The following is a 13,124-nucleotide window of genomic DNA, read 5'->3' as shown; positions in this document are numbered from 1 at the left end:
TGTTGATGTATGGCTATTGTGATCAAAATGCCCAACGGGCATGTGCTATGTATGCTGCTCGGTATCCTGGATGACGTCATCCAAGTGTCCGGACCGTTCATTGGATAGTTTCGTTATTTAAGGAAACAGGAAGTGTTCAGCCACATGTGAAATGTCAACCACGACCAGCAACAAATGATGATGTCCGAGTAGGTGTTTTAGCTGCTGTCACGGCTAATCCACACATCAGTAGCAGACAAATTGCGCGAGAATTGGGAATCTCAAAAACGTCGGTGTTGAGAATGCTACATCGACATCGATTGCACCCGTACCATATTTCTATGCACCAGGAATTGCATGGCAACGGCTTTGAACGTCATGTACAGTTCTGCCACTGGGCACAAGAGAAATTACAGGACGATGACAGATTTTTTGCACGCGTTCTATTTATCAACGAAGCATCATTCACCAACAGCGGTAACATAAACCGGCATAATATCCACTATTGGGCAACGGAAAACCCACGATGGCTGCGACACCTGGAACATCAGCGACCTTGGCGGTTAATGTATGATGCGGCATTATGGGTAGAAGGATAATTGGCCCCCATTTTATCTATGGCAATCTAAATGGTGCAATGTATGTTGATTTCCTACTTAATGTTCTATCTATGTTATTACAAAATGTTTCACTGCAAGACAGAATAGCAATGTACTTCCAACATGATGGACGTCCAGCACATAGCTCGCATGCGGTTGAAAGCGGTATTGAATAGCAAATTTCATGACAGGTGGATTGGTCGTCTAAGAACGTTCACCAGATCTGAAGTCCCCCGATTTCTTTCTGTGTGAAAGTTGAAGGATATTTGCTATCGCGATCCACCGACAGCGCCTGACAACATGCGTCAGCGTATTGTCAATGCATGTGCGAACATTATGGAAGGCAAACTACTCGCTGTTGAGAGGAATGTCGTTACACGTATTGCCAAATGCAATGAGGTTGATGGACATCATTTTGAGCATTTATTGCATTCATGTGGTATTTACAGGTAATCACACTGTAACAGCATGTGTTCTCATAAATGATAAGTTCACAAAGGTACATGCATCACATTGCAACAACCGAAATAAAATGTTCAAACATACCTACGTTCTGTATTTTAATTTAAAAAACCTACCTGTTACCAACTGTTCATCTAAAATTGTGAGCCATATGTTTGTGATAATTACAGCGCCATCTATCACAAAGCAAAAAAAGTAGTCCAACTGAAACATTCATATTCCTTTACGTACTACACGAATATGTAATAAAAAATGGGGTTTCCTATTTTAAAAAATGCAGTTGATATACGTTTGACCTATGGCAGCGCCATCTAGCGGGCAACCATAGCGCCATCTGGTTTCCCCCTTCAAGCTAGACAAGTTCCGTTCTTTGTAGTTTTTTCGTTTGACACTTATTTCATGAGATATTTGGCCCAGTCACGATCAATGGACCACCCTGTACAGTAGCATGTATTGTGTTACCAACAGCTGCCTCTGCAAACCATACTGACATAAGCTGAAGGCAGTCTGAGTAGTTGTCATCTCCCCCCCCCCCCCCAACTCTCTCTCTCTCTCTCTCTCTCTCTCTCTCTCTCTCTCTCTCTCTCTCTCTCTCTCCCCCCCCCCTCCCCCTTTACAGTGAGAGGTTTTATTATTTTTACTTATTTTCTAGGTGGCTGAATAATTCAACACTTCAAATGTGAAACTCAGTACGATTAAAATATAGCTGTAACAATGAAACACAGGCAATCCAAAAAGTAACTCTATGCCCTAATAAGTTACATGAAATGTACTTGTTTTCCAGTATTAGTTCGTATATGTGTGAGCTATAGCTGACAGGACCAGTGCAAATCATTGATGCAAGATGTGTTCAGATGGAGGGGAAAAAGATCAATATACATATGGAGAAGGAGAGCAGACAGTTATGCAATGACTGCTTGTTGATCTTTTTGCTCCTGAATGGTTCTAGGATTATAATACCAAACTTCACTATTCTCATTTTCAGGTACCTAGTTTTAAAATTCCTTGTGTAATGTTTGGGAATGCTGACAAAATAATAACTGTACTACTTAGAAGAGAAAGCACATAAAACATTATTTTGTCTGTGTGTGTAGTTATATAATGTATCTGAATTAATGTACTGTGTGACTGAGCAAAGATGTGCAAGGAAATTGGCCATGCCCTTTAAAAGAAACCATTGGTTGGTTGGTTGGTTGGTTGGTTTGGGGAAAGAGACCAGACAGTGAGGTCATCGGTCTCATCGGATTAAGGAAGGATGGGGAAGGAAGTCGGCCGTGCCCTTTGAAAGGAACCATCCCGGCATTTGCCTGGAGCGATTTTAGGGAAATCACGGAAAACCTAAATCAGGGTGGCCGGACGCGGGATTGAACCGTCATCCTCCTGAATGCGTAAAAGAAACCATTCCAGGCAATTGAGTGAAATCACAGAAAACCTAAATCAGGATTTACAGAAAAAGATTTGATCAGCTGGTCTGCCGAACATAACATGACGCTCTTACCACTGTGCCACATTGCTTGGTGTGTTGTCCTCTGCTCAGTAAACTGCTTGTCATGCCTACTATGTAGAATATTAACTTTTCTGAAAGCGACACTTCAACTTGAGCATGTATAACTTTGCACTGTTTTTGACTCAACTACTTTGGGAAACAACATTCTTCTCCTTTGCATTGATATTGCTATCAAATATTTAAGTAAATAAAAAATAGTTACAGAGAACTAAAATTCTTACCATGTGGTTCATCCAGTAATAATTCTGGTGCTAGATAATCTGGAGTGCCCAGCACTCGGTGATCACTTGCAACTTTTCCTCGACGGACAGATTTTGGTGTTCTGAATGGTATGTGTGCTGAATTAAGCGGTGTGACAGGACTCATGACAGAGTGCTGCAAACAAAAAATAACTGTAAACTGCTTTTACTAATACATATTGCAAACATGTTAGGTTAGTAAAAAAATACTTCACAGTAGAAAAGGAAGATCTGTTGCTACATTGCAAAGACATTAACAATCCAGTGAAATACACGTACAGGACTTGAGATAGGTAAGTACACAGTGACAATTTTACAATTCGCTCAAAATTTTCTGGTTGAAATCAAAAATTTTACTTCAACGAGTACTTGTTGCATGTGAGAACAAATCTGACTATGTTTGTGCTCACAGCAACTGTTATTTTTATAGTTGCTATTTTGAGTTCAGCTGGAATTAATTACAAAAGCTGAAGACTTTTTACTGTCTGAGAAATAATATTTACTCATAAAATCTTTTTATAAAGTTATTTCAGTAAATTTTAAATGTTCTATAAAAAATATCATTTTTACTAAGAAAGCTCAACCTACGTATGGTGGTGTCAGAGATAGTAATGTGAGATGACTAACCCCTGTTTTACATTCTCAGACAGACACAATGTGATAACAGTGAAGACCCCACTCCACATTCACACTGTGGTTGGCGATGAAGATTCCAATGTGCAGTGATCTTCATGGCAGTGGGAAGTGCATATGCAATGTGAAGCGACTTGCAACACTGATGGATAATATGTTGTAAAAAATTTAAAGCGTAATGTTTGTTGATGACAGCGCAGCTCTTTCAATAACAGTCATTCAATAAAATGCTTTTTAGCAATCTTGGCTTGTGAAGTTTTCTTCAGTTATGATTAAATAAATATATCAACACGATTTTTTCAAAGTTGTAAAGTTATTTTCGATACAGCTGTTATTGAAAGAATTTAAAGATTATGATCCAACAGTTTGTCATTCAAATCATAAGTCATTCCTGTCAAGCTGGGATAAAAAGTACTTTGATAGGAGACAAGTAAACCTGAGATTGGAGGAATAACTTTGAGTTGAATATTCATCCCATTAACATTTTACAAATCAAGGACAGGAACAATGTGGAGAAACAGAATTAATGGAGAATCAGATTAAAATTCTCTATCAACTGGTTCTCCATCAGATGTTAGTGAAATAGCAGTATATCAAAATATGATTAATACATACATTTCAATCAACAGAAAGTTGAATTTCCCACCAAACTCTCCAGAGTTCCCAAAAGCATTCAAAACACAATGCAAGAGGCTGCCTGAAATATTTAAGTGTGCATCCTTCTCAAAAATGCTGTTGCTTCCCATTAAACATAAAATGGTAAGACCCCAAACTACAGCCAACCAACAATAATAATCTCCAATTGTAAATTGTGAGAGAAACATAAAAAAATTAAAAACAGCTGTTTTATCATTCTTAACAAAAATTATAGTGTTTAAATATTTATGTCACTTTGTGCAACTAAAAACATTTTTGTTAACACATTAACATGAGTAATTCCATTTCGTGTTTTCATTCCACTGATACACTATGGGAACGTCTACTCAAACAGAAATTTTACTTTGCATCCAGTGGATTCAAAAGCTCCACAGACAAAATATTAGCCACTCGCTCAAATGAGGATGCTGAACACTCTGGAAGGCTGTATCTTGTCTAAAACTGATACCACGTAGTCATGTAACCCTATACACTGACTTAAGTCTGCCCGTTAGTTGCATGGAATCAGCGCAGTAAGATGAGTCAAAATGGTAGAATTGGAAAAAGGAGCTAACATGTTTGGACATGCCCATGATAACGCCATGAACAAAGTTGCCTATCTGTTGGTTTGTATATGTCGACAGTGCAATATTCTACAAGATGTTATCATTCACAGCCATGTAACACAGGACAATAATTGTGGTCCTATAACGATCCTAACCAACAGGGACCTGAAATGAGAGTCGCACCTTGTCAATGACAATCTGTTAGAAACTCTACAGGAGCTGCTCTTGTCATTGAATTCAGGCCCACCTCAGTAAGTTTCCAAGTTAATACTGTGTAAGAAACTGCATTCAAGATTCACTTGGAGTCATGTACCTTGCAAATGTGGGCCACACAACACAAAAACTGGATAGTACCTAATTGGAGGCATGTAACAATCTGACACCAGCGATTTTGCCTCTTTTCAATTGATGCAAGGCACCGAGAGCACCAATGACCCAATGTGGAATTTAACTCTTAATTTGTGAAATGTTTAGTCAAATCAGATCTGATTCCGTATTACCCTCCTGAACCCACCGATGCCATATCCTGCTAACAGTCATTGGATCTCAACCGACGCAAGCAGCAATGTTGCGATACGATAAACCGCAATCACGATAGGCTACATCCTGACCTTTATCAAAGTTGGAAACGTGATGGTACGCATTTCTCCTCCTCATGCGAGGCATCACAACAACGTTTCAGCAGGCAACGCCGGTCACCTGCTGTTTGTGTATGAGAAATCGGTTGGAAACTTTCCTAATGTCAGCACGTTGTAGGTGTCGCCACTGGTGCCTACCTCGTGTGAATGCTCTGAAAAGCTAATCATTTGCATATCACAGCATCTTCTTCCTGTTGGTTAAATTTCACGGCTGTAGCACATCACCTCCATGGTGTAGCAATTTTAATGGCCAGTAGTGTATTTTTAAGTACTATTACAAAACAATTATGGCACTGAATTAGACTTTGTGAAACATTTTTCCACATAGTAAAGACTTACATATTATACATTAATTCCACAGTATTATAATCGTGCTACTACCATGTCATTGCTCTACTTTTTACCACTGTTTCCACTACGTTCTTTAACTTTCACCTATTGAAGTACAATTATTTGATTAGCTTTATTATCGCAGTATTTTTCTCCACAGTACTGTGCCTTCTGTGAACTTAACATTATTACAAATGTTATTTCATTTATAATGTTACAGCATAAACAATTATTAAAATGAAGAGCATCAGTGGATGTAATTTCAGTAGCAGACATTAGTTCACAAACCATACATTGTTAAAGTGTTGAAAATCTGAAGACATGGATCCTATCAAGCTTAGTCTTATAACACTAGCAATCATTTTCCTCAATTGCAAACTTCAATTATGTTTCATCATATAGTTACAACATTTTAGGAAGGGTATCAGTTATTTCAATAAGGAATCCAGTCAGGTATCTAACAGCGCATCACCTGTTGCTGTGGATTGGGTTCTTTACTAATATTTTCCTTACTCTCTCAGTTGTGACTATACAAAATTCATTATTACATATACACACAAACAAAGCAGAGTGTGTTTGTGTGTGTGTGTGTGTGTGTGTGTGTGTGTGTGTGTTTTTCTCATAGTCTTCTCACTTTAGAAGCCACGTAATTTTGAATAAAACACTTGAGCTTTCGACAGCCTTCTCTGCCGTTATGATCAAGAGCTGAAACCAATGACTGCCACAGAAAGCCAGAGAGGCACAATCACAGAACGCAAGTTGGGCAGCTCCTAGCAGCTCCGTCCTGCAGCGGGACCGAAGGATGTCGCAGGGCGCAAGTGGCCAGCAGCATGTTTTAAGTCCCTGAAGCATTGAGCTCAATGTTCCTTACAAACATGCACCACTCTGGGCCTCTATGGAAGGTTCCAGACACTAGCCATTACAACTCAATAAGAAGAACACCATGCCAGATCTGGCGATCAGTGATTTCAACCCCTGATGATGATGGTAGAGAAAGCTATCGAAAATTTGAGTGTTTCATTCGAAATGATGCAGCATGTAAACAGAGAAGATTTTAGTAAATGTATGTATGTATGTATGTATGTATGTACGTATGTATGGCTGGGATCTCCACCCAAACAACTATACATAAATTTCAGTCAAATTTGACACACAATCAGCAAAGTTCACATGCATCAGCACCATGGGTTTCATAACCTCCTAGCTCCAGTAGGGGCAAAAAATGTGTTTTATAGGGAGGGCAGATGGATGGGGAGGGCAGATGGATGTGGGGGGCAGCGGATGTGGAGGGCAGCGGATGTGGAGGGCAGCGGATGTGGAGGGCAGATGGATGTGGAGGGCAGAGGTATGGGGAGGGCAGAGGTATGGGGAGGGCAGAGGATGTGAAGGGGGAGAGGGTCAGAGACTTGGGATGGAGGAGAGGGAGAGGGTCAGAGACTGGGGAAGGAGGAGAGGGAGAGGGTCAGAGACTGGGGAAGGAGGAGAGGGAGAGGGTCAGGGGGAGAAGGAGAGGGTCAGGGGGAGAAGGAGAGGGTCAGGGGGAGAAGGAGAGGGTCAGGGGGAGAAGGAGAGGGTCAGGGGGAGAAGGAGAGGGTCAGGGGGAGAAGGAGAGGGTCAGGGGGAGAAGGAGAGGGGTCAGGGGGAGAAGGAGATGGACAGAAGAAGTGGGTAGGACGTATGATCAGAAAGAGAGAGGAGGAGGAGATGGACAGATAGAGGTGGAAAGACAAGATGGACAAAGATAGGGGAAAGAAGAGGTAGGCACAGAGATTGTGGAGGAGGATATGTGTGCACTATGAATCAAATGTGTATGCAATCACTACCACAGATGAAAGGCTAGTATATACAGGGTGTCTATAATCAAAGTTTCAGTTTCAAAACACTGTAGAAACAGAACCACGTCTCAAAATGAAGTCAAATTTGAACCGCACATTATTGACACAGAGGGAAATGCCATGGAACAAACAAAAATTGATGCAATTTGACCATTGTGTCAGAATATGCATACCAGTACATACACAGGTCATAGCTGTTCATGAGTTGGCATCCAAGGGTGCCCACATGACTTTCTCCATGAAACATCAATCACTGCTGGTAAAGCTCTTTTACAAGAACAGTGACTTTAGCCCTGTAGAAGCTGCGTACACTCAAGACCATGAAATAAATGTTGGTTCATTGTCTGCTATGGGTCTGGGGAAAAAGGCTACAAAAACTTGAGAAGACAGGTTCTTTTGAAGTGCAGTGTGGCAGTGGGAGGGAAGCAGTTGATCTGACATTTGTCGAAGACATGGCCACAGGACTGCAGAAGGGGTCGAGCAGTGCTGAGAAAACATGCAGCGCATGTGGAATTGCTTTAAAATTGGACATGCCTGTGAGTACAGTGCATAAAATCCTACAAAACTTTCTGCTTGCTATCCACACAAAACGACCCATGTTCATGTTCAGGAGTTGCTTCCTGTTGACCTGCTAGCAAGACAAACATTTGCTCTGGGATTTCTTGCTCACGTGGAAGTGTACAAGGAATGGCCATGGAAAATTCTGTGGACAGGCGAAACCCATTTCTATCTCCCAGGATATGTCAATACGCAGAATTGTAGAAGGTAGGCAACAGAAAATCTGCATACACATCAGCTGCAACCATTTCATTCAGCAAAGGTGACTTGTGGTGCAGACTTACAGTACCATTTATTGTAGGGTAGCATATTTTTGAGACGAGTCCTGCGAGTCTTTTTACCCGTAGTGTCACTAGTAAACACTATGACAGCCCTTTGCTCACCAACTCTTCAACAGCATTTACTTGTGGGTTGGATCATTTTTATGCAAGATTGCACTTCTCTGCATATTGCACAGCCAGTGAAGTGACTGCTGCAGAGGTATTTCGAAAATGCTAGGACTATCAGCCGTTATTTCCCTACATCCAAATCACCTGATCTTAATTCATATGACTTCTGGGTGAGATGTTATCTGAAAGATGTGTTCAGTGCTCCAATTACTTCATGCTGAAGTGTGACTTCTGAGACACTTCAATATGTTGTAGAACAGGCTGTTACTCAATTCAACTTATGGCAGAAAATGGTGGATAGCATATTGAACATGTCTTGCACCCGTTTCACAATGATTAGAAACTGATGTCATTTTGATTTTTATGCAGTATTTGGCCCCAGGACAACTGAAAATTGATGTCATCTTCCTTTTTAGACAGTTTTGGGCCTAAGGACAATTACCGACAAGTTTTTCTCTTCCAATGTGGTACAACTCTGCCATGGTGGATGGGCTTATCTATCTACCAGTGCCACAACTGAGAACTGCTGAACTTGTGCAGTCATGCACATTGAACAATACAGATAGAGTAATGTGCAACTCAAACCATAGCTGCCGTATTATGAATCTGTCATTTTGACATTTATAGCCAATACCGTTTACCTTCAGATGCTTAAAGCACCATCTATTGGTAGAATAGAGTTCAGAGGCCTATCCCAGTTTTTGTATAACTCTGGAGCACATCTAGAACTCTTTTCTCTGTATTATCAATAATGCTTCATGTTACAAGCCATCTTTTACCCAAATTTAGGCCTTAGCATTCCAGTAATTCGAACTTAATTTCATAATACACCTTACACCAGCCTTGCACAACAACACTAACATTTGTGGAAATTGCAGCAGCAAGAAGAATAAATATGACTAAAATGGATTTTGTGCGGAACAATAGGTACACGACAACACACAAATGATTAAAATTAAAGAACTGTAAACTATACCAGAGAGAGAATTCAATATAATGTGAAACCACAAAGCACCAGCAGGTTCAGCTGCAGAACTATGGTTAAGTGCCATAGCCTCCTTATGTGTTAGGCCATGTTATTCAGATTAGGCACAATGCAGAATGGCAGTGCGTAAGCCCACAGCATATATGCAACAATCACAGAAGGAAAAGCTGAACTGAACGTCACCCAAAAAACACAACAACTTATCATTCAGCTTGCCAATGAAAGCATTTATATCCCCTCTGAATTTTATGGTGTTTGTACAATGGAAACTAACACAACGACCTGTCTTACCACGCCAGCCTGGAGTACACACATCCCACCATAGCACATTTCCGTATACTGCTATTAGTGTGTGTCAGTGTCAGTGTGCCGAGCGTACTGTCACCACACGTGTGTACTTAAATCAACCTCCAACTGTATCAGCAGAGGCTGGCCATTAGAAACCATCTTTAGGAAGCGTGCACACGGCATGGTCTACGCGCCGCATGTCTACCGGTGATTTCTGTTAATCCGTACCACTCACATAAGTTGTTCTGTGTATCGCTTCTGTTGCACCTTCTGTATATTCTTTTGTCTTGTTACATGTGGAGTCACAAGAGGCTTATTTCCATTACTGTTCAGAGATTTATGAATTAAGCCATATTTGTGTTACCTGGATCAGTGTCATGTATAACTAAGTTACTACACAACTGGCAACGAGTTTCCGCATGTGTTGTCTTTAAGTGCGGTGCAATTACGTTTAGTCATTATGGATGCTGTGCTACTGGCCCTGACTGAACAGATTATTTCGGCAGTGACCACTTTGTCAGCTTCCATTAAACGACAGGGTATCTTTCCACTGGTCTATCCATCCACTTTTCCTCCATATGATAATTCAGCTGAGGATTGGGAAGCTTACAAAAACAGACTCGGACAGCAGTTTTTGGCTTTCAGTGTGACACTTGAATTTCTGCAAAGCCTTATTCATCTCATGAATTACACTTAATTATTGTCTTGCTACCACTGCAAACAAACACGTCATAGCGGCGTGTGTTGAACTCTACCAATGGCACAAGAAACCACACCAATCACATATGGCCTGGGCAGCTGAACATCATGGCGTTAGCTGTTAAGTGTCAATTCATTATCGATGCCCATAATAACTCTTGTGCTGACTCTTTGCTGTGCAACCAAATTACATGGTTAGTTCTAGACAAAGAAGTGCACCAGAAACCTACACTCTGAGAAAAACCCCCCATTGTCAGAAGTTTTGCAAATAGCACAATCTTTTGAAGTTTCTCAGGCACGTGTGACCAAACTGAAGTGAGAAGAAATGTGGCAGTAGTGTCACGAGATGTTCCCAATAGAGTGACAGAGAGCTTGCACAAGGAAGCGGCAGTGGTGGCAGTAAATATGCAGACCCAGTGCCGAGCAGACCACTGCCGACCCAAGCAGCTGCGACCGCCACAGAAGCAGCATCAGCATTTTCTGTTTCCATCTCGTCCTTTCTGTTTTGTCCAGCACAACTGTTCAGTAGGCAGTGGGCTACTTGTAATGCTTTCTGGAAGGACGGACACATTTCCACCATGTGTCATTTGCCGAAGGTTCCTCAGGATGTGGACATGGATGTAAACTGTATGACTCCAATGCTTGCGACTTCTCCCAAGTTGTTTATCGAGTTAAGTGTTTTCCACCAAGAGGTCTGGCAACAGGTTGAAACCGGTGCTGTAGTGGCGTCATTGAATTCTCAAAACTATGTGAGTTCAGGCTTGGCACCATTGATACAGTCACGTGAAAGCTGGTCAGTTGTAACAAACATAACACTGAGCTGTTGGGACAATTTAGACAATTTACGGCATCTGCCTCTTACAAGTCGGTGCTTTGTCCCATTACATTTTTGGTGGTTGCTGATGCAGGTGTTGAGAATCTGGTCGGGATGGATACATTTCAGGTCTTTGTACTTTCTATCACCGATGCAGTTCACCTTGTGTCCAAACAGGTACTGTGTTCTCTATTGTAAACACAGTGTGAGGAGTTTTCGGACTTGTTTTTGGAAGGCACAGAGTGTGCTATGAATTTTTCTGCTCATATTTCTGAAAAATCTATGGCTACGTTTTTGTTGCACAAATCCTATTCCTCTCACCCTGAATTATCAGGTGAAAACAGAATTGGACAGACTTCAATCTCTGGGAGTGGTGCAACCTGTTATGGCTCATGAACGGTTGTCTCTCCTGGTTTTAGTACGGAAGACACCGGGAAACTTTGCCTCTGTGGCAACTTCAATACTACTGCCAACGCCCAGCTGATCGTGAATACATATCATCTCCTACACCAGAAGCAACTGTTAGTGAAAATATTGGGTGGCCAGTACTTTTCTCAAAATGATTTGTCCGACACACATCTGGAAGTTTCTGTGGACAAAGAGTATGGGGGAGTTGTGATTTTGAATACTTCTTTTAGTCTCTATAACACTATCTTCCAACAATTTTTAGAGTAAATTGACAATGCCTGTCCTAGGTTGCATTAATTATCTGGATGATACTGTTGTCACGGGCTCCCCCATGGCCAATCACTTGAAAAATTTGCACACTTTTTTCACTGTCTTACAATCTCCAAGCATACAGTGCAACTTCATGAAACCTCAGTTTTTTCAACCTTCTGTTGTTTATTTGGAGTTTGAGGTCTCTTGGTATGGGATTCACAATCTGCCAGACCCCATCTCCAATGTTATGTCTATGCCTCACCCCTCATCCACAAAGGACTTTCAGGACTTCCTAGGGAAGATAGACTGCTACTGTAACTTCCTGTTGGGAGAGGCCACATTCGCCCACCCATTGCATGCCTTGTTACATAAGAATGTACCTTATTGCTCGAGCCCATACTGTGAACTCACTTTCAAATGTTGAAATCCGAACTACTCTTGGTCCCGTGTTTAGTTATGCTCCCTCTGGAACAGGTCATAGTTTTGGTGACTGACGGCTCACAGTAAGGCCTCGATGTGGTCCTAAGGCACCAATATGCCGAGGCCTCTGGACGCCTTGTTGCTTTCACCTCTCAATCTCTCATTCCTGCACAGAAGCGTTACTCTCAGGTGGAAAAAAAGGCTCTTGACATAGTTTATGCTCTCCAGAAATTTCATGTTTTTTGTATGACTTCAATTTTCAACTTATTACTGACCATTAACCCCTGCTTCTCTTGTTTGACCCTCACACTTCCTTACCTGACAAGGCAGTACACCATCTACAATGCTGGGCACTGTTCTTGTGTTGCTACAATTATGAAATCCATTTTAGACTTACATCTAAACATACCAATGCAGACGCCTCGTCCCATCTTCTTGTGGGCCCAATCCTGGCTTTGACTGTGAAGAACTGCTTTGCTTCCATTTTGATGCTGAAACACAGACCTTGGTCATGGGTTTCCCAATTAAGACTTTGCGCATAGCAGCTGCCATTGGCATTGTTTTGCTGTTGTCCATGGAAGACCTCTCTCCTGGAGTAGTCATTCCTGCCATGTTATACCACAAGGTTCTATGCCTTCTCCACCAGGGCCATTGGAGAGCTTCGCACACTAAAGTGTCAGTTAGAAGACATGTTTTTTGGCCTGGGATTGATGTCAAAATTGGTGTGGCTTGTGAGTAATGAGTCCAACAACAGGCAGCTCCCAAAGCATCTCTGTCCTCCTGGCCCACTCCTCACTAGCCCTGAGAACGCATTCATGTCAACTTTACGAGTCTCATCTTGAATTCCTATCGGCTCTTCATTATGGATGTATTTTCCTTAAATTCTC

At 41.5% G+C, this 13,124-nt stretch overlaps 1 protein-coding gene across 2 annotated transcripts in view; it reads right to left on the bottom strand.

Moving 5' to 3' along the window:
• LOC124613121 (serine/threonine-protein kinase greatwall) overlaps positions 1 to 13,124 on the bottom strand; it is a 114,755-nt gene that overhangs the window by 28,507 nt on the left and 73,124 nt on the right. For both annotated transcript variants that reach the window (XM_047141734.1, XM_047141735.1), the window contains exon 9: positions 2,769 to 2,922. In XM_047141734.1, the coding sequence (XP_046997690.1) occupies positions 2,769 to 2,922 (154 nt within the window). The remainder of the gene's footprint in view (positions 1 to 2,768; positions 2,923 to 13,124) is intronic.

Source organism: Schistocerca americana, chromosome 4 (assembly GCF_021461395.2).
Source record: "Schistocerca americana isolate TAMUIC-IGC-003095 chromosome 4, iqSchAmer2.1, whole genome shotgun sequence".
NCBI classification, from domain to species: Eukaryota; Metazoa; Arthropoda; class Insecta; order Orthoptera; family Acrididae; genus Schistocerca; species Schistocerca americana.
The sequence above is the reverse complement of the archived record's forward strand: the minus strand, read 5'-3'. Positions and strand labels throughout refer to the sequence as shown.